This window comes from Tenrec ecaudatus, chromosome 12 (assembly GCF_050624435.1).
Source record: "Tenrec ecaudatus isolate mTenEca1 chromosome 12, mTenEca1.hap1, whole genome shotgun sequence".
Taxonomy (NCBI): Eukaryota; Metazoa; Chordata; class Mammalia; order Afrosoricida; family Tenrecidae; genus Tenrec; species Tenrec ecaudatus.
In genome coordinates, this window is record NC_134541.1 from 62796727 (window position 1) to 62822988 (window position 26262).

Sequence of the window (26262 nt, forward strand, 5' to 3'; positions counted from 1 at the left end):
CATCACGAGTCCAAGCCCTAAACTCACTACCCAGTCACTCCCACTCCCTATACCCTGTTCACTTGCTGGCCAAAGCACACAAATGAAATTCCGGATCATAAAAGAGTCTCTCTTCAAGGATCGTTGAACCCGTCTTCAATCTACATTCACATAGAAGTGCTTCTACTAAAAGATGCCGACTTAAGTGAAGGTCATTAATAGACTGAAGCTAGTAAGGTCCCAGAGCCAATAATACGTCTACTAACAGCACTGTAATCACTCATTAAGGTTCAGGAGCGCAAGAGGATGTCGCGCAGGCCTCCAGTCTGCAGGCCTCCCTGGAGACTGCCCCCTGCTAGCATTGTGCCTTCCTAGCGTGGGTCACCTGGGGTCAGTAGGTGCATGAATCAATGGCGTTCAGGGAGCAGCTCTGCCACCGCCTTGGCAGATGGTGTGAGCTCACTTGGGAAACATGTCCTTGCCTCACTCTGACTACAGAGACACAAGCTTCACTGTCATCAGCTTTCTCTCATTACCTGCCACCGTTACACATGCGCACTTCCCTGCTTAAGCGTTCAAATGGGGCCACCTAGGAAACCAGATAAACAAACAATGAAGAGGAGGGAGCTGGCTGGGAGAGGAGGGCGTGCTCATGGCCCTGGTCACGTACAGAGGTGAGAAGTATCTGAGAGGTGGCTAAAGGCAGCAGCGCCCGTGCCAGACAGATGGCACCCTCCTCCCTAGGCAAGTCAATGTCACCTGAGCAATGACACCTGAGCGGTGTCTGGGCAGGTACCAAGGAAGACCCAGGATGTGTGCTGGTAACTAACGTTTCTGTCACAAAAAAACCCTAACTTTTTCAATTATTCCTCACATTTTATCCATGCGCGTGGCAGCCCTTTGAACACAGCACCTCACAGTCATAAATAATGATTTTCACACCACTGGCTATGCAAAAAAGTACATTACATTCGCAATTATATGGGGAGGACATTAAACACTGCTATACAAAACCTAGGGAATACCACCTATTTAATCCTTTGTTCACAGACTTGCCTCCTCTGTCTACCCAGAGGTATCTGAAATGCAGTTTCTCCAGAAGAGAGCTCACTCTTCTTCCACCAAATCCACTCTGTCCCTGCATCCGGACTTCAGTGACTAATAACATTATTTACTTGGCTTCCTGGTTCAGGGACCGCACACTTACCAATGCGCTCCTTCCCTCACCTCCATATTCTGTGTAGTCCATCGTCAACCTTCTTCTACCGCTTCTTCTTTCCCTCCACCCCCATGGCCATGGCCATGGTCAGGGTCAGCCCTCAATGGCTGGTGACTCTCTGGACAACAAACGCCACACTCCTTAGGCAGATATACAAGACCTTTAACTCACTGGGCCCTGTCTTATCTCCCACAAGCTTCCCATTCACATCTTAAACTGAAGCCATCCTGACCACTGGTGGTTTCCAGCCAACACCCAGTGAGACATGCCTCTCTGCCTCGGCAGGGGGCTTCCCTTCTGTGTAGAGTGCTCTTTTCCTCTAGAAATCAAAGTGTTCTGAAATGGCCCCTTCTCTGAGAAGTCTGCTCCAAGCATTTTGATATGGTGTAAATTGAAGAACACAGAATTCTCCAGGTAAGGGTTAAAAAAGTCACTCTCATTAAGCCAAGTCTGAGTATCAGCAATCAATGCTATAGTTCAGAGTAGAACTACCTCTTTGGGTTTCTGAGGCTATAAATGTTTATGGGAGCACACAGACGTGTCTTTCTTCAGTAGAGTGGGTTTGAGCTGCTGACCACGAGGTTAGCAAGCAGCCTGTTGGGTGAGTCACGACAGCACCAGGGCTCCAGTAAAGGATACGGCTATGGAAACACTGATTCGTAGTTGTATAGACCTATGTGGAGGATATGTTGAGAAACAATAACTCCATTTTACATCTTTTCGGTTAGTCATGCTTGGTAAAGTAGAGGGTCAGCGAAAAAGAAGGCCCACAATAGGATGGATGGACCCAATGGTGGCTACAATGGGCACACACCATTGTGAAGACGGCACGGGACCAGGCGGTGTTTCCTTCTGTCGTGCACAGCGTTGCTGTAAATTGAAGCTGACTTGACCGCACCTAACAACAACAACATAATTCTGGAACAATATGCTCTGACTTACCCTCACTTTTGAGTTAATTGCACGTTTGACTCACCCTCGTACTTTTGAGTTTGATTTCCTTACTTTTTTCATGCCTATTCTCTGAGAGGACGGGGGCAAGCCTGTTATAGATTAGCAATGAATCAAAGAAAGAAGAACAAGGATTTTAAAATTCCCTAAATTAAAAGGGCCACCCATTTGCCTGGAGTGAATGTGAAGGTACTAGAAAAAACACACTTGTATATGGTTTGCAATTAAGATAGCAAATTAAAGGTGGCGTGGTATTGAAGCCTTAGAACACAGGTTCCCAAACATTTGGCCTATTGGCCCCTTTTCAGGAAAAAATTACTTAGCGCCCCCCGGCAATTAGAAAGTTTTGTACTATAGCCCAGGGTAAAGTGGTATCTGTTTTTTGCACCCCCCTCCCCCCGGATCCTTACAGCATGACCAGGGTGTAGTATCACCTATTTTAGGAAACACTTGCCTTAGAGAAAAATAAAGGTCAATGACTCTCCCACCCGAGTCTCAAAGGGTTTTCATGAACGATCTCTCAATTCGGTCCTCCTTGGTCTCAGTCAAGTGAATCTGACTTGATACACACCAAACTCATCACAGCATCTAACAGCTCCTCAAAAGCGACCAATCCAACCCTTTCCAAGTCTAAGCCAGCTCAGCGCGCCTTGACACAGCTGAGAGCTAGAAGGGGTGGGGAATGAAGGAGATCATGGCGTGCAATTCCAGAGCTATTCCCACTGTTTCTGATTGTAAAAACCAAGCCTGTTTCACAGGTACTGGAGTACCAAACCAAACTCACTGCCACGGAGTCGATGCCCACTGCTAGCTACCCCATGTGACAGGGTAGAACTGCCCTGTGGCTTCCAACACTGTGCCTCATTATGGAAGTAGAAAGCTGCCTTTCTCCCTTGGAGGGGCTGGTGGTTTCAAGCTCCTGAGGTGTGGGGGGAGGTCAGAGGCTCACAGACATCCTCCCTGAGGGCAGTTAGCCACCCGACCACAGGGCGGGGGGCAATAAACTATTTCTCCCTGAGACCTGCGACCAAGCGTTCACACCCCACCAATAATGGTCTCTATCAGTTGAGCCAGGGAACAAGCCAAACTGGCTCTGTGACATCCAAAGTTGAGTTGCCATCCTAAATCTAGGATCTGCCCATCTTGTCACATGTAAACCCCCAATCCTTCCTCTCCCTATTGCTTGTATGTCCCTAGACCACCCCTCTCATTACTGTATTACCTATAGCACAGCCCCTTCCTGTGACGTTTGTCCTCACCTGTGATTAGGGGGCTTGCATGTGCCCAGGGAATATAAAAGCCTGGGCTAGCATTAAAGATCTCTCTCTCTCCCTCCACATGGACCAGCAAGCGGGGCTGAGGTGAGCGTGGTACCATGAATCGTGTCTGACTCCATTTATTTCAATACTTCTCCTCTATCTTTCATGCTCTCTATAGCTTTACTATAATCCTTACTTATTATCGCTGTACAATTGCGCCTACTGGACCCGTAATGATGTGTTAGGGGATGGGTTCCCCTGGCACTTGGGTTAAAATATGAAGATAGATCAGGGCAGAGGACCCAGTGCACACGCTTTGGGCATTAACCAAACAGAGGTGCCAGTTGTCAAAAGTATAGACCCATAGATGCCAACCACCAGGAGCCCTGGTGGCATACTGCTTATGCATGAGGCTGCTAACTGCAAGGTCAGCAGTTTGAAACCACCAGCTGAACTGTAAAAAGTAGGCTTTCTACTACTCCCATAGAGTGCTAGTCTCAGAAATCCAGAAGGGCAGTTCTAGTCCTCCAGGGTCATTATGAGCTGGAATCGCTCAATGGCAGTGAGTTATAGATGCCAAGCAACCAGGACATAAGTAAAAGTGAGTACTACCATGAAGGGAGCTGGCAGGGCACTCGGTGACACTGATACTGACTTCAGTACATGAGAATGTGCCAACCAGAAAGAAAGTTCATGCAAGGCCACAAGGATGGACAGGGGCACGTATTGAGATTATGAATGCTCCCCTACCCCCACGGCCACCCTATCACATCAACACTTTCATTGTCTCCTTATCTCAAGGGGTCTTCTGGGACAATAGTATTTCTTTCTAATAAAGAGGAGATGGGGGTGGCTGACTAATTCTTGCTACATTTACGCACTAGACAATTGGATCCAACGAACAATTACTGGGTAAGAATGGATTATATGGAAAAAAGAGGTGTCTGGTTCATTTGGAGGGAGCTCTTGGTGAACACTTATACCCCCATTGGATGTCAATAATAGTCCAAGGAACTATAACGATGTAGCATCATAGGATAAAAAGTGCACATGTTTTAAGTATTATTTTAAAACAACTTCTTATGAAGCTCTTCAAAGGGCCCAATAACAAACACTATATGGCAAACAAATGAAATTATTTCCCACTGCCTTCTAAGTACTATTTCTTTTACTATCTCAGTTCTGAAAAACAAATTCACATGTCCCAAATCGATCTTTTAACTAATTTTTTATGTTAATATCAAACCTGAATCCACGTTTCTTGTGTTAATATCAAACTTGAATGTAAGTTTTAGTTAATCAATTTTACTTATTTTACACATTTATTTTCCATTATGTAAATTTATTTGGTATGTTAGAACCAAAATTTTAAAACAATATAACTAATTGAAATATGATTAATTACTTAGTATTCAGTATAGCCATATGACCTTCCCTTTACTGATGGGTAAGAAGTGGGGAGAGATACAGATTGGATTATATAATTAAGCTTTGAGTGATTAACAGGATTAATTGTGATCCCCATTCTGTTAGGTATAAAAATCACCCATCTGAGAAGCATTATGGGGTGGAGGGGAGTGGTCTCACAACCAACAAGAGAGAAAGACAATGAGCAGTATATATCCTTTGGATCCTGAGAATCCTGCACATTGAGCCTCCTTGATCCAGAAGACAGCTTTGACACCAGAGTATTGGTAAAGGATGAGCAGCATCAGAACCAGGAGCCAGGGCATGAAATGGAGTGGTGCACTTCCCAGCCCACAAAGCAAGTAAAGCTGAGTGGTTTAGGGCTGGAGGCTGGCTTCTGGGATGGGGTTCTTCTGGGCACTTAATTGGGGAGCTGGGTTTGCTGACCCAAGGAGCTGGAGCTGAGTGCCTTGCAGTTAAAGGCATGCAGTGGAGTGGTATGCCCTTTGAGCATTTATTGGCATCCTTAGAAGACATTTTGTAACATTGCTTGAGCAGGACAGAGGCCAGGCCAAGAGGCCTGCCTGCTGGCTCAGCAGAGAAGAAAGTGTCCTGACTTAACAACTGTGCCCTGAGCGTTTCTCACATGAATTGTAACCTGTTAACTGCATGATAAATCCCTTACTCGTGAGCATCAACTGTGAATTCTGTGTGGTCACTGCAATGAATTATCAAACCCACTGGCAGAAGTAGAGCACCATGGGAGGAGCGGTTGGTGTCAGACTAAGGTGCAAAGGGATGGGAAGTAGAGGCATAGCTGCCCTTCGCCTTATGGCAATCTGCCTTTGGGGTTGGAAGAGGTCAGATGTGGCCCCCGTTGCTGTTTTCTCACCAACTGAAAGGAAGTAACAGCTAGCAGGGGGACACAAAAACAAAAGCTCACAGGAGACACAAGGAAGTTTAATTTGTGAAATCCTAAAGACAAATTCCAAAAGCAACTTCCTTTTTAAAATGTATTAAATTCATTGAATGATGCCGTTTAATGGGTGCAAATTATTATAAAATTACTACCCGTGCTAATTACTAACAGCAATACAAATATAACTAATTTTTTTCCAAATTCTGCATCCATTCCTTGCTATAGTAAAACTTAAAAAAATCAATAATGTTACAGAAAGTGAAATGATTTTAGGATCTGAAATTGTCATATCTTGGACCCTATCAATGACACAAATCCTGCTAATGGAATACTTTTTCTGATAATAATGTATAAGATTGTCTCAAAAGGAAGCCTAGTAAGCATGAACGCCAAAGTGGACCATTTGAAAATTTGTGTTAAAATTTTCTGGATGAAGCAAATGTGGTGAAAAAAGCTGACAGTGCCTGACTATCAAAAGATGTAGCATCTGGGCTCTTAAAGGCTTGAAGATAAACAAGCGGCCACCTAGCTCAGCAGCAACAAAGCCCACACGGAAGAAGCACACCAGCCTGTGTGACCATGAGGTGTAGAAGGGACAAGTGATCAGACATCTAAGAACTAAAAATCATGTCAGTTGGGTGCCCACCTTCCTTATATGAGCAATGAACTAAAAATCATGTCAGTTGGGTACCCACCTTCCTTATATGAGCAATGAAGACAAATGTGTGCATAAGCAAATGTGCTGAAGAAAGCTGATGGTGCCCAGCTATCAAAAGATATAGCATCTGGAGTATTAAAGGCTTGAAGATAAACAAGTGGCCATCTAGTTCAGAAGCAACAAAGTCCACATGGAAGAAACACACCTGTGTGATGAGCTGTCGAAGGGATCAGGTATCAAGCATCAAGGAACAAAAAACTATGGGTGAGTGCAGAGTGGAGACTCAAAGCCCATCGGTATCCAACCAGATACCCCCTTACTGAAGGGTTGTGGGGAGGAGATGAGCCAGTCAGGGTGCAGGGTAGCAATGATGAAACATATAACTTTCCTCTAGTTCTTAAATGCTTCCTCTCCCCGCCCCACTAGCATGATCCCAATTCTACCTTACAAATCTGACTAGACCAGAGGATGTACATTGGTACAGATAGCAACTGGAAATGTACGGAATCCAGGACAGATGACTCCTTCAGGACTAGTAGTGAGAGTGGCGATGCCTGGTGGGTGGAGGGAATGTGGGGTAGAAAGGGGGAACTGATTACAAAAATCTACATATAGCCTCCTCCCTGGGAGATGGACAGCAGAGAAGAGGGTGGGGGGAGAAATCGAACAGTGTAACATATGACAACATAATAATTTATGAATGATGAAGGGTTCATGAGGTAGGGGGAGTGGGGAGGGAGGACAAAAACGAGCAGCAGCTATTAAGAGCTCAAGTAGAAAGCGAATGTTTTGAGAATGATGAGGGCAACAAATGTACATATGTGCTTGACACAGTGGCTGTATGTATGGATTGTGATAAGAATTGTATGAGCCCCAATAAAATGATTTTTAAAAAACTTCTGGATGGTGCAGCAAAAAGGCTCCATAACCAGATCATATTTGTAGGGTGGAGAGCTAGTGATGACAATTGTAAGAGGGAATGGCTACTGGATTTCTCATCGGTAGCTCTATATATTGTTTTGTGTGCACACTATCCAGGATTAAGTCATTTAATTTTCAATCTACTTCAGATTTACTTAGCAATTAGTGTAACAAGAATATGATTGAAAATATTAAAACCATTTAATTCATAGAGCTTATATGCTGTCAGATTTAAGCTGAGGACATAATTTTGGCTTAGCTCATGAACTGAAAACACAGATTAATAAATTATGTCAGTATTGGAAAACAGCTTGCAGAATGTTATACTGTTGCTGTCCTTATAACAATCACTACACATGTGCTACTTTTCAAGAAAGAAATAGTGTTTGGGTTCCCATAAAAATGCAAATTTTGGGGGTTACTTGAACTTGAACTTCATCCATTTTTATCATGCCAGATCTCAAAACATGATAAAACAGGAAAGATGCACTCACTGCAATTATCTATAATAATTTATGCAGAAATTTAAATGATAAACTTAAGTAATAAAGTACCATCAACTAGTTTCATAATAATAAGTAGAGCTCAATATTAGTTTATGTAGTCTTGATCTTTCTCATGCAAATCAGCTAAGTATTAAAGATATGGATCTCCGAAAACATGTCAAGTACTTTATCACATTTACTAGCTTAAAATACTACGTATAAAAAAATACTACGTATATTTGTGAAGAACTTGCAGATTAAGTACCTCACCGTTTATGTGATATGTGTAAAACTGATTTTTCTAACTACAGAGACCAATACTATGATAATGCGGCAAATATTTCAAGGCTTTACAAAGGCATGCAATAGAAAATGGAAAATGTAAGGAATGTGCCATTTCCATACACATGCCAGGCATTCACTCAATCTAGGGCATACAGCACAGGATAGTGTCATCAAGTGGCAACTGATTTTTTCTATTGTTCCGTTACTCTATGCACTTTCGTCACCTCTCCTCACAGGTGGGCAGTTCTTAAAACATTTAGGCAATGATGGAGTATTGAAATACCTTTCTGACACACATTCAGAAGTGCATGTTACAGTGACACATGCAATCTTATAATTACACACTTGGGTTCCAGAAAATATGGCTGAGATCAGACACCAAAGAGACCAAGAGCGAAGCTGCACACATTGCCAACAAAATGCAAACACTAGAAAGTATACTGATGTTGGTGATGTGGAATATTGCAAAATTTACACCCGATGAGTAAAATTTTCTATGAGTCAGTAGGAAATTTAAAGACATGCCCAAATGCCTCCCGGTCATGAACAAGTTAATAAATATGATTTAAAAGAAAACTTTGAAAACCCAGAACAAATACTGCTATATACTAATTATCCAGCAGTTCACCATCACGAAAGCACCAGAAAGAAATAAGTAAATGACAAAAGTGTCCCGGAAGTATGGTAATCTCTCCTTAACACAATTGCAGGAAAAGACCAAAAGCATATAAAGTTTTCAAATAGACCTTCCTCTTGAGCATGGCTGTATCTGGATGAAGAATGGGTGAAGACATGCGAAGAGCGGCTGCAGGCTTGTCCCTCTAACTTCAATGCAAGCGTTTACAGAGCAGGGCAGTAATACGCTTACCTGAGAACTGAGTTTGCAGAAAGACACACTTGACCCAAATAGACGTGTGTGATTCCATAACAGAAGATAAAATACAAGACTAAAAAAACTCAATTGTACAAAATCATAGCATTAAAAAAGTCATAGCGTTCCACAAAAATGTCAAAATGTTAACCTCCTGTTTCATCTAATCTACTGAATTCCGAAGGCAGTGCTTCCATCTAACTCTCCCTCCAAAAATCTGTGCTCTTCCATTGACACTAGGTCAAAACAGCACTTCTGGCATCTGCAAGGGACTCAAAGCTGGGTCCTTTGCGGTGTTCTTTGGTCGGGGGAACGAAAGAAGTCTGGAGGGCCCGATCAGTCTGTGGGGTGGACAGGGCAAGCTTTCCCACAAGAATTCTTGTAGAACGACTTTTGGTGCTCTCAAAACTAGCAGATGCCTTGTGATGGGGGAAATCCCTCTGTTAATTGTCCTGGGCTTTTTCTCACCAGTGAAAGTTTCCCTATTTTTTGAGAACTTCTTCCTAATAAGCCCTAGTTATGGGCCTGTATCCTTTGAAAAAATCCACCAAGATTGCCCCTTTGGAAAACCGCCATGAGAGTTGATATAGATAACCTTCGGAGTTGACCCTTCTCGCTTTAACTGGTGCGGCAGATCACTGCGGAAGCCATGGTTTTGACTGGACCTTGCTTTCTGGATCTGATTGTTAGATCCTAGGCTGGCCCCAGTTCATTCCATAAAATGATCTCATTAGCTTCGGTCTCGCATAAGACTCTAAGCTCTCTTTGGGCACCACCAAGCCACAAGCTGGCTGCGGCCAAGATGTCTGCGTAAAACTGAAAGTGCTGAGCGTGTGAGTCCCTGCCTTCAGTGGCCATCACAACCCTGCTAATTCCGTAGTCGCCTTCCACTTGTTCCTGACTTCTGCCAGCGTCCTTACTCGGCCACTGGATCCTCCTGCCTTCCGCAGAACACGTGATGCATCTGAAAACTGTTCTCAGACGTGCGGCAACACTCCTTGGTGCAAACTTTCATTGATTCGCGGGGATTCCATTTGAGGTTTTTAAAAACTTTACATTAGCCCTGACTTCGAAATAATTCTTTCCATGGGACAAAAAGTATTCTTTTTGGGTTTTTTAAGATACCCTAGTAAGACCAAGACAAATATATGATGGGTAGGATTTGCTGCAGTTTTCACTGGAAGCAGAGACATGTTGAAACAAGTTGTGTTTGGAACAAACCCTCCACGTGTGAACTAACAGTTCTTCTGTACTTTCCCTCCTAAGGTCCGCATCTCCCGTGTTGAAATTGCTCTATGCCTGTCCCAATATGAGTGAGGCAAATTACACACCAGGACACTCACGTCATCCCGAAAGAGACTCAAAAACCCTAAATTAAAGATTCATACAACAGTGATTTTTAAAAGTCTCAATTCATTATCTTCAGGTATGGAAATTGATGTTGTTCAGCAGCTTAATTGAGACAAAAATCATTGAAAGTTTAAGAAAAAAAAGAACTGTTTTCAACAATACCATGCTAAAGATGAAAACTCTAAGAATAAAATACTGTAACTTGTTTAATATTTGTTTTCTAATCATTCAGGGGTTTTTGTTTTTTAAATCAAGTTTTTATATTTTTCATTTGTTCATTTATAATCATAATATATTATGCAACAAGTATCAAAATAAGTATAAGACAAAGAAAGAAAAATTGATGAAAGTCATTTTTTTGTGGTGGAAGATCAACAAAGTTTTACATTAATGCTGAAACAACTAAGTTCACCCACTCATTTTCTTTGTTGTAGGAAATACTGTGGTATGCAGTACAGATCTTAGTACCCTGCACCCACTAACATGCTTATGCTCCAGTTCACCTCATTCTGCTAAAATGGGTTAGACTGCTTTTGTATGTAACTGCTAGTGCTGGAGTCACGCTTTTCAACATGTTACATCACCAACAGTGAATATTCGACTCACTGCCACCAAGTCTATGCCAACTCATCGAAACCCTATCGGACCGAGCAGAACTCCATCGGGTTTCTGAGCAACAGCTGGTGAGCTTGAACGTCTGATCTTTCATTTAGCAGCCAAACTCTTAACCCTTTCCACCACGATGGCTGTTTATGAACAGCTAAAACACACACACACACACATACATATATATATATAACTCATATCCCACTCAAATGTGTGAATGAACAGAAGAGGAGGCAAATCACATACCATTGGTATGTGGGGCCCTGGCATGCTTTAATCTGCCCCACGAGAGAAAATACAGATCCATTGACTCACATTGTAATGCATCACACAGCTTTGGAGGGTGTGGGTGATACATTAACGTGGAGCTGGCCGAGACTACTTGAGGCAAGTAACACATCACTGCCAGAATATCCGGAATCTCTGGAACAGTGTTCTGAAGCTAATACCCCACACTGAGAGGGAAGGGAGTCTCCCTTTCACATGGGCCTCTCTGAGGACCCTCCTCCCTGCCCCACGCTCTCACCTGTCTGGGGTGGACAAATACTTCTGCTTCTGGAATTTCTTCTCCAGGCCCATGAGCTGCAGCTCAGTGAAGATGGTGCGGCTGCGGCGAGGTTTCTTCTGCCGGGGTGTTGGCTGCTCAGTCTCTGACTCACTGCTCGCCAAAGCATCGCCACCTGGAGCTTCCACAGGCGCAGCCTCAGTGGATGGGTGGTGGGACAACACCTGGGCAATACCTGGGGCAGCAGGGACCAGGTGGGAGATGGCTGTGGGCTGCCGGGTGATGACCGAGAGGAGAGGATAGGCCCGAAGGGATGGGGAGCCTGGAAGACAAATAAGGAGGCAGGGTCAGTATGGGGGCAGGGTGGTAGAAAACGAGAGGCTCTCAGGAGACCACTTGCTGAGACGCAGCTGCTGGGCACTGCCACATAAAATTCAAGGCCCTCACCCATAGCAGGGGGTAGAAAACATAGATTTATTCAGTCTGACATGTGAAAACACACAAGTTTCCCAAGGCCAATGACTGATTCATGCAATTCCTCTCATTTCAAGTGACTCTTTCTCCTCTCTGCCCTTCAGAACGCCTAAATTCTAGTTTCAAGGTTATAAGTCAAGGGATACAGCAGATGATAAGTAATAATCAGGAAAAATCTATAAATACATGTGTTTAATATGAAAACTTCCTGAGACTCATCCACGGTCTCTTTAAAAATAAACGCCTGTATCCAGGAATAATTCTTAGGAAATCTTAATACCATAAGTCACAACACTTTCTCAGAGATGGAGGGGTGCTAAAAGATTACTCAGTTAAAAGCCATTATTTCAGAGATGAAGAAATGGGCTCAGAAAGATTAAAAGACTTGCCCAAACTAGGAAAGAGCAGATTCATGAGTCAAATGGAGCTCTTCTGTACTGAAGTTCAGTACTTCTATTGTAGCATGACTTAGCTACTCCACAGGATGTTACTGATGTTCTCCCATTTTAATGATGTCCATTAATGTTGAACACATTAAATCTGTTCTTGAAATATTCTTGAAATTCAGGTAGGATGTCCCCCAAGTCATAGTGTGACACTTGTGGACCTGTTTTCATGTTCCTCAACGTCAAATTTCAACATAGGAGCATGCGGGGTAAAGTGGAGGGACAGCCAAAAAAAGATGAAGGCCCTCAATGAGATGGATTGATTCTGTGACCAAAACAAGGGGCTCAGACACAAGAACAATTGGGCCAGGGTGTTTTGGTCTGTTGTATATAGGGTTGCTACGAGTCAGAACCAACTTGATGACACTTGCCAATCACACAAAGCAGACAAAAGAATCCACTACCACAAGGTCTGCAGTTCAAAACCACCGGTCTACCCACAGGAGAAAAACAAGGCTTTCTACTCCTATAAAAAGTTACAATCTCAGAAACCCACAGGGGCCGTTCTACCCTGACCTACAGGTTCACTATGAGTCATAATTGACTTGATGACAGTGAGGCCCTCGTGACTAGTGTGTGTACAGTATGCGCTTACAAAGGAAAGCACGCAGAAACTCGATATGTTTGCAAAATGTGGACCACACAGGTAAACGCTACACAGCATGCCACACCTGAAAAAAGCATTAACTCTATGTAATGAGCTTCATTACAATGCATGATATATATGTAAATAAAGTATATTGAGGTTTACTTCGATGTTTTCATTTTAGATTCCATTATGGGAAAAGATCCACTGCATGGGAGAGTTTGAAATAGCCCATCAGTAAAGTGTTAAGTAACACTATATCACTAATTGTTACTATTTCCATTAAGCCTCCTGCCAACTCTAACACCTGAGGTTTTATGTTTCAGATTCTTTTGAGTAATAATTTTTAAAATCTTCTGGCAGAGGTATTTTATAGCAAGGAAACTAGGATACCTGTGTCTGTGGTTTTGGACCGCCCAGAACACATCATGAAAGACTTCCAGGAAAGAGTATGTGAAATGCTTCCTACTCAGAGATACATTGTCTCTTCCTCAGATCACTTCCTGTCTTTGATCCAGCCGTTTCTTTCCAAAGAGATGAGCCTTCAGATTAAGCAGGCAACCTGGCAATCTGGACATTCAAAAACTCACTGATCCAGGAAGGAGCTAAGAACCCACTTTAAGGAAGGATTTTAATCTCCACGGTTTCACTTTATTCTTTTGTAAAACAGGTCAAAAAAATTTTTAGCCTAACACTGAGAAACATTTAGAAAATGTAGCAATATCTATTGGGAGATTGGAGGTAATATACTATTAAGAGGAGTTTAATCTTTAGAAAGACAAACTAAGCCCTATCTAGCAAATTATGGATCATTTAAGATCTATTTTCCCAAGTACACAAAGATGTATATATAAGTCTAATTACTGAAGCATTATTTATAATAGTGAGAAAATAGAATTAATCTATATAACTATCACTCAGAAAGTCATTAAATAAATTATGGTACATTCATAGTATGAGCACGGTGTAACCACTGAGAAATATCTATACATAACCACAAACTAATAAAGGAAAATATTTGAAGTATATTATTAAGAAATAAAAGTTTTGGACATCATGATTTATATTAGCTGGGGAAAAATACCCTCTATGTGTGTGTGCATGTATGACATTAGTCATCAAACTTGACTATTTCTGGTAAAAGAGTAAAAGTAAATAAACACTTTATTTACTCACGCTCATTACATTAATTACATGGTCAATCCTGACACAAATTTTATTATATAACTTCCAAACCACATGGTTCTATAACTGCCAAGTTGACTTTAGTCATTGCAACAAGCATTATTCTCACCTTGTACCTTGCATTCACTACAACCAGACATGACTAATGAAATGTTTTTCACTGTTGCTCCAAATGCAACTGTGGGATATTGAGGCAGTCATTAAGTAAAGACGGTGGTGTGTTCTAGGCCAGATTTGGCTTAGAGCAGAGCATTAGCTGCTCAAGTTGTGAGAAGTAATCAGATTCAGGTTATAATTCCCAGTTAGAGTTGAAAAAACTTCTTGAAAAACTGAATATCACATTTGAGTGGAAGAGAGCTTCTGTGAAATTCTGGAAGAAAGATAGTACCATCTACTAAATTGAGGGAAAGCAAACAAAGAGCAAGGCTGGGTGGGGAAAATCAGGATTTCTGTTCTAGACAAGTTGCTACTGAACATCCAAGACTCTCCACAGAGGAGGCAGTTGGATAAATAAACTAAGCTGGAGTTCCAGGAAGAAGCTGGCTAGGAGGCACAACCTTTGACCCCCAGGAGTATATGCTATTTAGAGTAAGGATTGCATGATATCACCCAAGGAGTCAGTGGGATAAAGAATTAAAGTGATCCCATGGGAAGGGTATTGTTTATGACTCCACAGGAACGGGAGAGAGGGACCAGACCCCGTTCCAGAGCGCCAAGCTTTGAGGACACCATACTAGCATGGAACAGTGAACTAACAGAGAGGAGGATGACGGGGTCAGGCCCAAGCCAAGCTCTGTTGATGCCTTCCCCCGAAAAATGTAATACAGAGGACAGCACTCAAGATATAGCCCAGTGAGAATGGCAGAGAGAGAGAGAATGGAGCTCATCATGGCCCACCAAGCCCCGGGGACCACATCTGAGCAGTCAATGCACAGAGAGGACCATAGGGGCCTACAACAGACAAGATGTTCCCTCACTGACCCATAGCACTCTGGGACAGCACTGGAGACATTGTGCAGAAAGTGTGTCTGGTCTGCCCCATGCACAGTGGGGTGAACTGCAAAGGGAGTATAACAGGGGTGAAGGGAGACAACAAACAGTGGAAGGCATGAAATAACAACAATAATATATAATTGATCCAGAATTCACAAGGGTGAGTGGGTCAGGGAGAGAGGGAAAAAATGAGGAGCAGACACCAAGGGCTCAAGTAGAAAGAAAATGTTTTGGAAATGTTGATGGCGACATATGTACAAGCGTGCTTAATACAATTGAATGATGGATTCGCATAAGATTTGTAAAAGCCCCCAATAAAATGATTAAATAAATAATATACTTCTCACTTGAATTATGACATCTTTACATTATTCTGTCTCACAGAGTGTACTTCATATGCGTTGGATATTCGCTTCACATGCAACCAATAATTAGCTAAATGCAGTACATGTGAGAAAAATCATGCATGCATATAAATGTGTCTAGATCTTTCCCACTACCGAGGAAGAGGCATGATAAACTGCCTGCTCACCTGTATCCTCATAGGAGATCCTGACTGTAAATATGAAAGGGTAACCTAACGGGGAGAGTTTAATAAACCGCTTAAATTTTTAATAAAAAATTGATGACCTAATGCATAAACCCCCGCCTAATGGACAACAAGAAATAACAAAAGAAAGAAAAAAGGGAGAAGATTTTTAAAAGGAAAAAAAATGCTAAAGGTGAAAAACTCTATTTCCATATTTCTCACAATGCACAATAAGACTCAGGCTATTTATAGCTAACAATAGATAGAAAGATAGATACACAAAACACAGATATTATTTTTATTAGTCCAGCCTTTAAAAAAATAATTTTAAAACCTTTTTACTATAAAAACTTTGGTCAAAGTTTTCAGAAATGAATTGCTTTTCCATTCAACCATTCACACACATTTTGTTTCTTGACATTGAATTCAATCCCCACAATATAATACCACTCTCCCTACTTCCTCTTCATTTTCACTATTTCCATTAGTTCTTCTGTCTTCTGATCTTTAATCTGGGCAAAGCTGCCCTCTTGATCTCCTCTGACTGACTGACTCTTCTGAGCAGTGCACACTACCAGGTGTTACTGTTCCCCTGAGAGGCTCTATTGTTGGACTGAGAGTTGAACCGCGGGATTGAGTTAGTTCTAGGCTCACAGAGTGTTAAGAGCCAGAGTCTTAGGAGCTCCACCAGTCTCCATTAGATGAGTAAGCATGGTCTTTAAAAAAAAAAAAAAAAGTCCTGAATTTTACTCCACATTTTTCCAACTCCACTCAGCACCTTTTAACATTTTATTTAAACTTTTTGTTATGAATTGGGTTAAGGTTTATAGAGTTATCAGTTTTACATTCAACAATTCACACATATTCATATCCTCAATGTAGCATCACTTATCTCACTCCCTGTGTCTCCTGTTTCCATTCCTCCTTCTTGCCTAACCCTTCTGAGCTGTGTCCTTTGGGAAATGCTGCCCTTTTGATATAAAATGTTTAATTATTTTAAGGTGTGTGCATCTCACTAGCTTTATCATTCCCCTTATAGGCTGGTCTATCCTTTCCCTGAAAACTGAGCTATGGGAGTGAGTTTAGTTCCAGACATGAAGGTAGTAACTAAAGGTCATGGTCTACGGGGTTCCACCAGTCACGAACCTGCCATTAAGAGCAGGGTCTTTTTGGTAACCTCTTTCAGAGCAGTTGGCAGTGGTAGCCAGGCACCAGCTAGCTCTTCTGGTCTCAAAGTTATAGAGACTGGGGTTCACGGGGTCCATAAGTCTTTTGCACTAGTTGTTTCTGTATCTTCACTCTTCTTTCCCCTGGATGGGGTGAGGCAAATAGGTATACCTTATAGAACCATTCACAAGCTTTTGAAACCAAACTCAGCAAAGTAGGATGTAGACTATGGTACTGATATGTGAAAGGATGCCTGGTAGAACAGTGAGTTAATGGTTGAGCTGCTAACCAAAAGTCGGCCCTTGAAAACCATCAGCTACTCTAAGGGAGAAAGAGGAGGATGCCCACCCCCATAAAGAGTTAGCGTCTCAGAAACACTATGGAGTAGTTCTATTCTGTTTTATAGAGATGCTATGATCCAAAATTGGTGCCACGACATGGGCAATGGTCAGTTGTGGCATTTCCTCATGTCATTGCAGCCTGCCTTAATGTCTTCTCTGTTAGCAATGCACAGTGTTCCACCATTATGCATGTATGTACCACAGATGCTTATCCATTCTTCTACGGAAGAACATGTAGGTTGCTTGCATCTTCTTGCTATTGTGAACCGTGCTAAATTAATATGAGTGTTCATGTGTCTGTTCGTGTTATGACTCTCAATTTCTTAGAATATATTCCAAGCAGAGAGCCTGCTGGATCATATGAAATTTCTATTTCCAGTTGGTTGCACCATATTGCTTTCCACTGTGGTTATATATATTTACAGTCCCACCAGCAGTGTATGGGGGATCCGATCTCTCCACAGGCTCTTCAGCATTTATTTTATCATTTTTCTGAATTGTGTTGTTTTGATTTGAATCTCCCAGATAACTAGTGATAGTGAGCATTTCTTCATCTGTATGCTGGCCATTTGGATGTCTTCTTTGGTGAATTGTCTGTTCGTGTATTTTGCCCATTTTTAAATTGGGCTATTTGTCTTTTTCCATGAGTACCTCATGACATAGATGGATCCGGAGAACATTAACCAGAGTGAAAATAGCCAATCGCAAAAGGACAAATATTCGATGAGAACACTGGCCTAAGAGGGGCACAGAAATAAGATCAAGTCTCTCATGCCAAAAGGAATGGATTTTGAAGGTTGGGAAGTAGAAGAGGAGGGACGGGGCAACAGGATGGACTGTTGGAGGGTATTGACTTGGGCGGGATGGAGAATGGTGGTCCATGGAGGGAGAAATGAGGGGAGAGGAGCCAGTGGGGACTGGACTCCTGGAGAATTTGATTAGTAGTTTAGACCGCCAAATACAAAGTTGATTATCTGAATTATAAACCCCCACTGAATTTACAAAAGTTACTTTTAAAAATTCGTGCCACTAATTTCTATCATGGCAAATTACCCTTTATCATTCAAAATCTACATTTGGAAAAATATTGTCTAAATTTCAATTTAATACAAACATTATTTAATATATTCATCATCATGATGGTCACCACAACTGCCAGTGAGTTATAAGCAAATGGATGTTACACATCATATTTTGTTTAATTGAATATTTTATTATTCTCTTTAATATATCTAAGTGGTATAGAGGTAAAAACTGTCCAAATATCCTTGGCAATGAATATGTTAATACATAAGACTTTCTGAAAGTAAAAAATATCATACTCACAGAAAGAAAAATAAAATAGAAAATATTTTCCAATAAAAAGATGTATACATGATCTCTACCCACTTTAAAATTGAATTGTCTTTTTGTTGCTGAAGTATTACATTTTTCTATGAATTTTACAGATTAGTTCCAAATCCGATGTCTTTATTAAAAATATTTCGCTAGAAGGAAGAGACAGTGGAGCACATCCTGACCCACAAATCCTTGAGGATGATATCCCTGCTCAGAGCAGCCAATTCATAGAGAGGACCATAGAGCCAGCCCCATGATGAGACACGACATCCATCACTGACCCATAGCCCTACAAGGGACAACACTGGAGAGACAGTGTGGGAACTGTGCCCGATCTGAGCCCACCACACCAAGGCAAAACACTAAGGGCATGCAACAGAAGAGCAAAGGGAGCAGAGCAAAAAAGTCCTGAGGGAGTACCAAGGATAGACTTTGGGGCTAGGGTGTAGCACCTCATCAGAATCAACCTGAAAACACTCCGAAAGGTCAAGAAACAGACCTTGAACTATTTACAGGCTTTTCTCTCTTTTCTGTCATTGTTTTATTTTTGTTGTTGTTGTAGTTTTGCTGCTTTGTTTTGCTCTGTATTGTTTTTTGTGCATATTATTATCTTTGCAGGTCTATCTACATAAGCGAGGCTGGATAAACAATCCATAGGAGAAAACAACAGACCAATGGTTTCAGGGGAACATGGGAGAGGGAGAGGTGGGGGAAAGGAACTGGTGTTAAAAAAAACAGGGACTCAATGCATGAATACTTTCTTTTATTAAATTGGAACTCTATGATGCTCACTCTCCCGACACAACTGATGAAGCCAAAGTGGGTGAACAAGTAAATGTGGTGAAGAAAGCTGATGGTGCCCGGCTATCAAAAGAGATAGTGTCTGGGGCCTTAAAGGCTTGAAGGTGAACAAGCGGCCATCTAGCTCAGAAGCAAAAAAGCCCACATGGAAGAAGCACACCAGCCAGTGCGATCACGAGGTGCCAAAGGGACCAGGTATAAGGCATCATGCAAAAAAAGATACATGTGTGTATATGTATATATATGTGTGTGTGTATGTATGTATATATATATATACCATATTGAATGAAGGGAGAAGTGCAGAGTGGAGACCCAAGGCCCAAGTGTCGGCCAATGGAGATCCCCTCATAGAGGGGTTTAGGAGAGGAGATGGGTCAATCAGGGTGTGAGGTAGTACCGATGAAGAACACAGCTTTCCCCAGATCCTGGGCGCTTCCTCCCCCCAACTACCACGATCCGAATTCTACCTTGCAGGGCTGGATAGGGCAGAGGTTGTACACTGGTGCATTTAGGGGCTGGAGGCACAGGGAATCCAGGGTGGATGATACCTTCAGGACCAAGGGGGTGAAGGGCGATGATGGGAGAGTGGAGGGTGAGTGGGTTGGAAAGGGGGTACTGATTACAAGGATCCGCATGTGACCTCCTCCCTGGGAGAGGGACAGCAGAGAAGGGGGGGAAGGGAGACTCCGGATAGGGCAAGATATGACAAAATAACCATGTATAAATTACCAAGGGCACATGAGGGAGGGGGGAGTGGGGAGGGAGGGGGAAAAAAAGAGGACCTGATGCAAAGGGCTTAAGTGGAGAGCAAATGCTTTGAGAATGATTGGGGCAGGGAATGTATGGATGTGCTTTATACAATTGATGTATGTATATGTGTGGATTGTGATAGAGTTGTATGAGTCCCTAATAAAATGTAAAAAAAAAAAAAGAGGAAAAAATGATTAGGGCAAAGAATGTACAGATGTGCTATATACAATTGATGTATGTATATGTATGGATTGTGATAAGAGTTGTATGAGCCCCTAATAAAATGTTTTTAAAAAAAACAAACCCAGGGACAAGGGAACAACAAGTGATCCAAAATCAGTGGTGAGGAGGGTGTAGGAGGCCTAGTAGGGCTTGATCAAGGGAAATGTAACTGAGAGGAATTACTGAAACCCAAATGAAGGCTGAGCATGACAGTGGGACAAGAGGAAAGTAAAAGGAACTAGATGAAAGAACTAGGAGGTAAAGGGCATTTATAGATGTCTAAATACAGGCATGTACATATGTAGATATATTTATATATGATGATGGGGAAATAGATCTATATGCATATATTTAAAGGTTTAGTATTAAGGTAGCAGATAGACATTGGGCCTCTATTCAAGTACTCCCTCAATGCAAGAACACTTTGTTCTATTAAACTGGCATTCCGTGATACTCACCTTCCTGACATGATTGCTGAAGACAAAACGGATACATAAGCAAATATGGTGAAGAAAGCTGATGGTGGCAAGCTATCAAAATATATAGCATCTGGGGTCTTAAAGACTTGAAGGTAAACAAGCCACCATCTAGCTGAGGAGCAACAAAGCCCACATGGAAGAACACACCAGCCTCTGCCAATAAGATCAGGTACCAAGCATCAAAGAACAAAAAATCATATCATTGAGAATGAGGGGCAGTGTGGAGTGGGGACCCAAAGGTCATCTGTAGACAACTGGACATCCCCTTACAGAAGGGTTGCAGGGAGAAGACAATCCAGTCAGGATGCAGGGTGGCAACGATGAAACATGCAGCTTTCTTCCAGTTCTTTAGTGTTTTCTCCCTCCCACTATCATGATCCCAATTCTACCTTACAAACCTGATTAGACCAGAGCATGTACACTGGTACAGATAGGAACTTGAAACACAGGGAATCCAGGACAGATGATCCCTTCAGGGCCAATAATGAAAGTAGTGATACCAGGATGGGAAGGGAAAGGTGGGGGAAGAAAGAGGGAACCAATCACAAGGATCTACATATAACTCCCTCCCTGGGGGATGGACAACAGAAAAGTGGATGAAGGTAGACATCAGACCGTGTAAGACATTGAAAAATAATAATAATTTATAACTTATCAAGGGCTCATGAGGGAGGGAGGATGAGAGGGGAGGGGGGAAATGAGGAGCTAATACGAAGGGCTCAAGCAGAAAGCAAATATTTTTGAGAACGATGATGGCAACAAATGTACAAATGTGCTTGACACAATGAATGGATGCAAGAATTGTGATAAGAGTTGTACGAGCTCCCAATAAAATTGTTTATTTTTAAAAAGGGCTAATTGTCATTGAGTCAGTTCTAATTTATATAGGGCTACGTTGAACTCCTGTGTATTTCCACGAGTGCAATCTGGGTAGGAATAGAAGCTTCAGCTTTCTCCTGCAGAGTGATTTCGTGGTGTCACTGTCTGACCTGGATGCCGGCAGCCCGACACACAGCCCGCTGTGCCACCACAGCTCAAGGGGCACCATCTAGCTCTTCTAGTCTCAGGGTTGTGCACACTGATGTGTGAGTGGTCAGTTAGCCCATTGGACAAATTGTTTTCATGTGCCATTCAATTTTTTTAAAATCTATTTCTTTATCTTTTACTTTGAAGGTTTTGTTTTGTTTTGTTTTCCAGGATTGTCATCTATGTCATTTAACTTGGTGGGGGCGGGGGTCTTTGTTATAAAGAGACTAGGTAGTATTTTTGCCTCCTCTGCTATCTTGGGTAAACCTCCCTAACCCAGACTTTAACTAATGAGAGAGAGAGGCCATTGCACAAAGCACTTCTGAACTAGGACCAAAGTTCCGTTCTCAGAGATAAGGATAATGTCCATTTCATTCCATTTCCCTTCTGTTAAGAGCCAACAAAGAAGCTAATTGCTGCCTTGCCTTGATGCTTATTGTTCTTCTCCTTGGCATGTTCTATTTTAGGAAGCTGAAGTGCATCCGAGATTAGCAGTTAATAATTTGACTTGTTACTAGCAACAACAAGGGGGAAAAACTTCTGCCTAAATATCAGTCCTGAATTGGACAAATATACCTTAGGAAGGGTAGAGAAAGTGAATATTTTATTAAGCTACAACCAAATGGTACACAACACCAGTACTGTGTTAAACTGCTCATTTATCTGATATGTGTTTCTTGCCATCCATGTAGCAGACCTAAATTACACTCCTGTCCAATGTACCTCATGTGCAGTCACCACCTATCTTTCATGGCTATGAGGCTGAATCAGTCCAAAGAGCTTTCAGATTAACAAATCAGAAGAGCGTCCAGACTAGGGAGAAAGGCTCGACAGTCTACTTAGAAAAATCAATTCATGAAACCCTAGGGAACACAATGATAAGATCGCTACCAATCAATGGGGTGGTACATGCTGGGAAATGTTCGTTGTGTTGTGTTGTGTTGTGTTGTGACCCTTCATGATGGGGGTCACCATGAGGTGGAAGCTGAGTTGACAGACGCTAACAACATTCTTTTCGCACTTAACAATGGATGTCAGAATAAGTTGTGAAATTTTCTGAGAATATGAAAAATTAAGAAGACACTGTTGACATACCATTTTACACATTGGAAACTGTGAAAGGCAACAAAAGTGTAGCCTATTATTATCCGACAGACACGTGGTCTGGCACTGGACCAGCACAATCATTTCGCTATCATCGCCCATCTTCCTGTCAGCACCATACAAGAGTAACTACCAGCACAGGCACAATGGGACTCAACAGCCAGTCCGCATCCTCACAATACTTTTTTATCTCTGCTATTCAGATTCAGCATTTTGACAAAATTAATGTTTAGGCCCCCAAATAGAAGCATGTACACATGCAGTTGTCAGTGTAGGCAGAGGGGAGCGGTGCTCTTCTAGTGGCCCCGGCCATCGGGCTCTCCATCCATCAGCCCACGTACTTCCTTTCATAGCTGATGCAGACCTCCCTCGCTCATCATGTGAAGGAGAGTTAGTCCTAGGAAAGTGTGCGCACTGTCCTGAGGCTGGGGTTGGGGTGGGCAGTTTGTGGGGGTGGGGCAGAGTAGGGTTCTCTGTGATCTGGCTATATCCATGTATTTACCCTCAACTCGGTTCCAAGGGTTGGCAGAAGGCAGCAATGTTGCAATGACTTTTAAGTAAAAATAAAGACACTCTAAAATCCTTCCCAAACAGCCCCAAGCAGCAGCCAAATTGTACTGTGCCAAAGTTTCAATGGCAATCAGTCACCCACCCAGCAATGGAAGTACCCAGGTCAACCTTTAAGGATTTGGTATTTGAGGGTCTATGATGAGGTTATATGAGTCAAGGTTAAATTGTCCATTTTCTAAGGTAGCAACTCAATATCAGTTTGAGCTGACAACCTGTTAACACACCCCCTTACTGGTTAGAGCTCTAGTTGGTCAGAGTTCAAGAAGGAAGAAATCAGCCCCAACACATCATTTACAAAAATGGCCAGTAGATACCACAAGTCCTTATTATTCTTAACTAGCAGTGATCTGTACAATCCTGTTTCCAAACTCTTTGGGCATTTAACCAAGATGATTGGTTGTAAATAGTGAGATAACTCATTTCATCTGAGAATATTTCTGTAGGAAGAGGTGCTCTTGCCAAACTTCTTAACACATGCACATTTGCTCATAGTTCTTAACCAAAGTTCCCACTGCTACCCCTCACCACAGCCTGCCATGTGCACTGTGATCACTGAGCGGCATCAGGCTTTTTAGGCTAGATAACAATCTAGAATCTGGACCCAAGCATGATTTCTAAACACCAGGAGGAGAAGTGGCAGAACCCAACAGCCACAATGTGAAGACATGAGCCTTATTCTACATCCCAGCCCCTACCCAGCACCACCGGCACATCTTGCAGTCCAAGTGTCCACCTGGGGAACAGGCTGCCCATTTAGCACAATCCTCCTATAAAAGACAAATACAAAAGAGAGAGGGAACCATCTCTTATGAAATCCACATCTCTGGCACTGGGAGTCTTTCTGCACATGAACTCCGAGGAGTAAAAGACGGGAGCTGCGAGGCCAGGTCATGTCGGGCTCAAGAAGCCTCAAGACACAGAAGCCTCTTTGGAAGACACAGAGAAATTCATTAGCAAGTCAAAAATTTCCTTCTCGAGTCATCTTTGGCTCCAAATGAATCTTACCTAACATCTTTTCCTCCAAAAGAGGGATAAGAGACAAGCTGAGGGTGAGCGGGATGGAATTTATTAAACTAAGTCTTGATAATGTCTTGTCTAAGTGCATCCTGTACAGTAAATAAAACAATCCATTCCTTAGCTTACAATATGTTGAATCTAATTTACTCATAAGAAGGAGCTCTGAGATCTGGCTTAGTCCTCTTTGTGAGAAAGAAGAGAAGTTGAAAGTAATGGGAACTGAGTTTTATAGACAAGTTAAAACAAATGGGCTGGCAAATCAATAATGATTGTTTACCCAATCTCTGTATAGCTGTAGTAAGGAAAGAGGGGTGTGTGGGGAAGCCTGGAAGAGCACTTCCCATGGCATCTTCCAGACTTGGATGACAGAAACATTGGAAATCTTTTCGGATATTTCTGTTTAGAGGGAGGAACATGAGGCAAGTCACTGGGCAGCCTGGCCGCACACAATGCAGCCCCTGAAAGACAAAGGAGTCTGTCTTACTAGGCAACACTGACACATTTAAAATAGCGTTATCATCATTAGCAACATCAAAAGATGTATTAATAATCTAATCACAGGGCCTATCACTGTGAGTGAGCCAAAGCGTGACCAAGAGCTAACGTCATGCTTGCTCATTAGGTTTTCAATGAGGATTAAACAACAATAAAATTATAACTCAAATAACAACTACATAAAGGCATAAAGAGTGTACTATTTAGCATGACTTAAAAGCAAAATTTAATACCTAGCACTAAAAAAATAATTGGCCCATTGATTTAATTGCCATCGCACTATTTAATGGTTATAATTGATACCTCCATTACTAACTCAAACTATTTTGAATACAAATATTTTAACTCTCATAAAAGTGTTAGTAATATGGTATTTTAATTTCTCATATCTGGCTCAGTATTTTAACCTAACTATGATATTTATAATCAAGGCACACAAGGTCCTTCTTAAGCTAATACCTGATGATAATCACAAAAAATATGAGCAGAAGGTAATTTATTCACTGCTTCTCCCTATTACTGTCATTCCTGTGGAGTCACTAACATAATTTGAAGACGTGGGTCAAGTATAAATATAGAATTATGGAAATGTAGGCAAGAGTCTGTAGAAGTTTCTATGCAAGACTTGGAGAAGAGCCCATTCAGTCGAGAAAGCTCTCAAGCAGCCAACCTAACAGCTGTATTTATCACTAGAGAAGGAATGAAAAATGAAGTTTATGAGCATGCTGAGGAATATTAGAATAGTCCTACCTTAGACTAAAATATTATATTTATATAATCCCTGGAGCTGTAGATGACCCATGTAAAAATAGAACCTAAATTCTAACCAGAAATGAACTGGATCAAAGGCCATGCAATCTCTGCCATCCTAAAACAAATGTAGACACAATTTAAGCAATTTCAAAAAAGTACTCACTTGCCTTTTTCCTTAAAATCTCTGAAAAATACTTTCACCTGAAAAATCTCCCTCCTTGTAATGAAGTTCACACCAGCATTAAATCTAAGTCACCCTTGAAGTAATTAATGGCCCTTGTCACATGGCCTGCTATCTCTGGACCTAATAACAGTTGTCCATTTGTTATGTGAATTTACACCTTTTCCACCCTTTCCTGTTTCACCATCACAGACCTTGTTCAGGCCCTCATCTTTCATGCCTTGACCACTGAAGCATCATTTAGTTTTGTTTAGTTTGGGTTGTTGTTGTTATTTGAGGTTTTATTATTTGCATTTTTGAACTTAAAAAATTTTATTGGCATACAATTTACATATCATACTTTTCAATAGTTTAAGCGTATTAAAAAGAGTTGCATCCTCATCAGCACAA

The 26262-nt window shown here is 41.8% G+C and overlaps 1 protein-coding gene across 1 annotated transcript in view; it reads right to left on the bottom strand.

Moving 5' to 3' along the window:
- Positions 1–26262, bottom strand: part of BARX2 (BARX homeobox 2) — an 85949-nt gene that overhangs the window by 16489 nt on the left and 43198 nt on the right. Inside the window, exon 2 of the mRNA XM_075528513.1 lies at positions 11437–11737. Coding sequence (XP_075384628.1) covers positions 11437–11737 — 301 coding nt within the window. The remainder of the gene's footprint in view (positions 1–11436; positions 11738–26262) is intronic.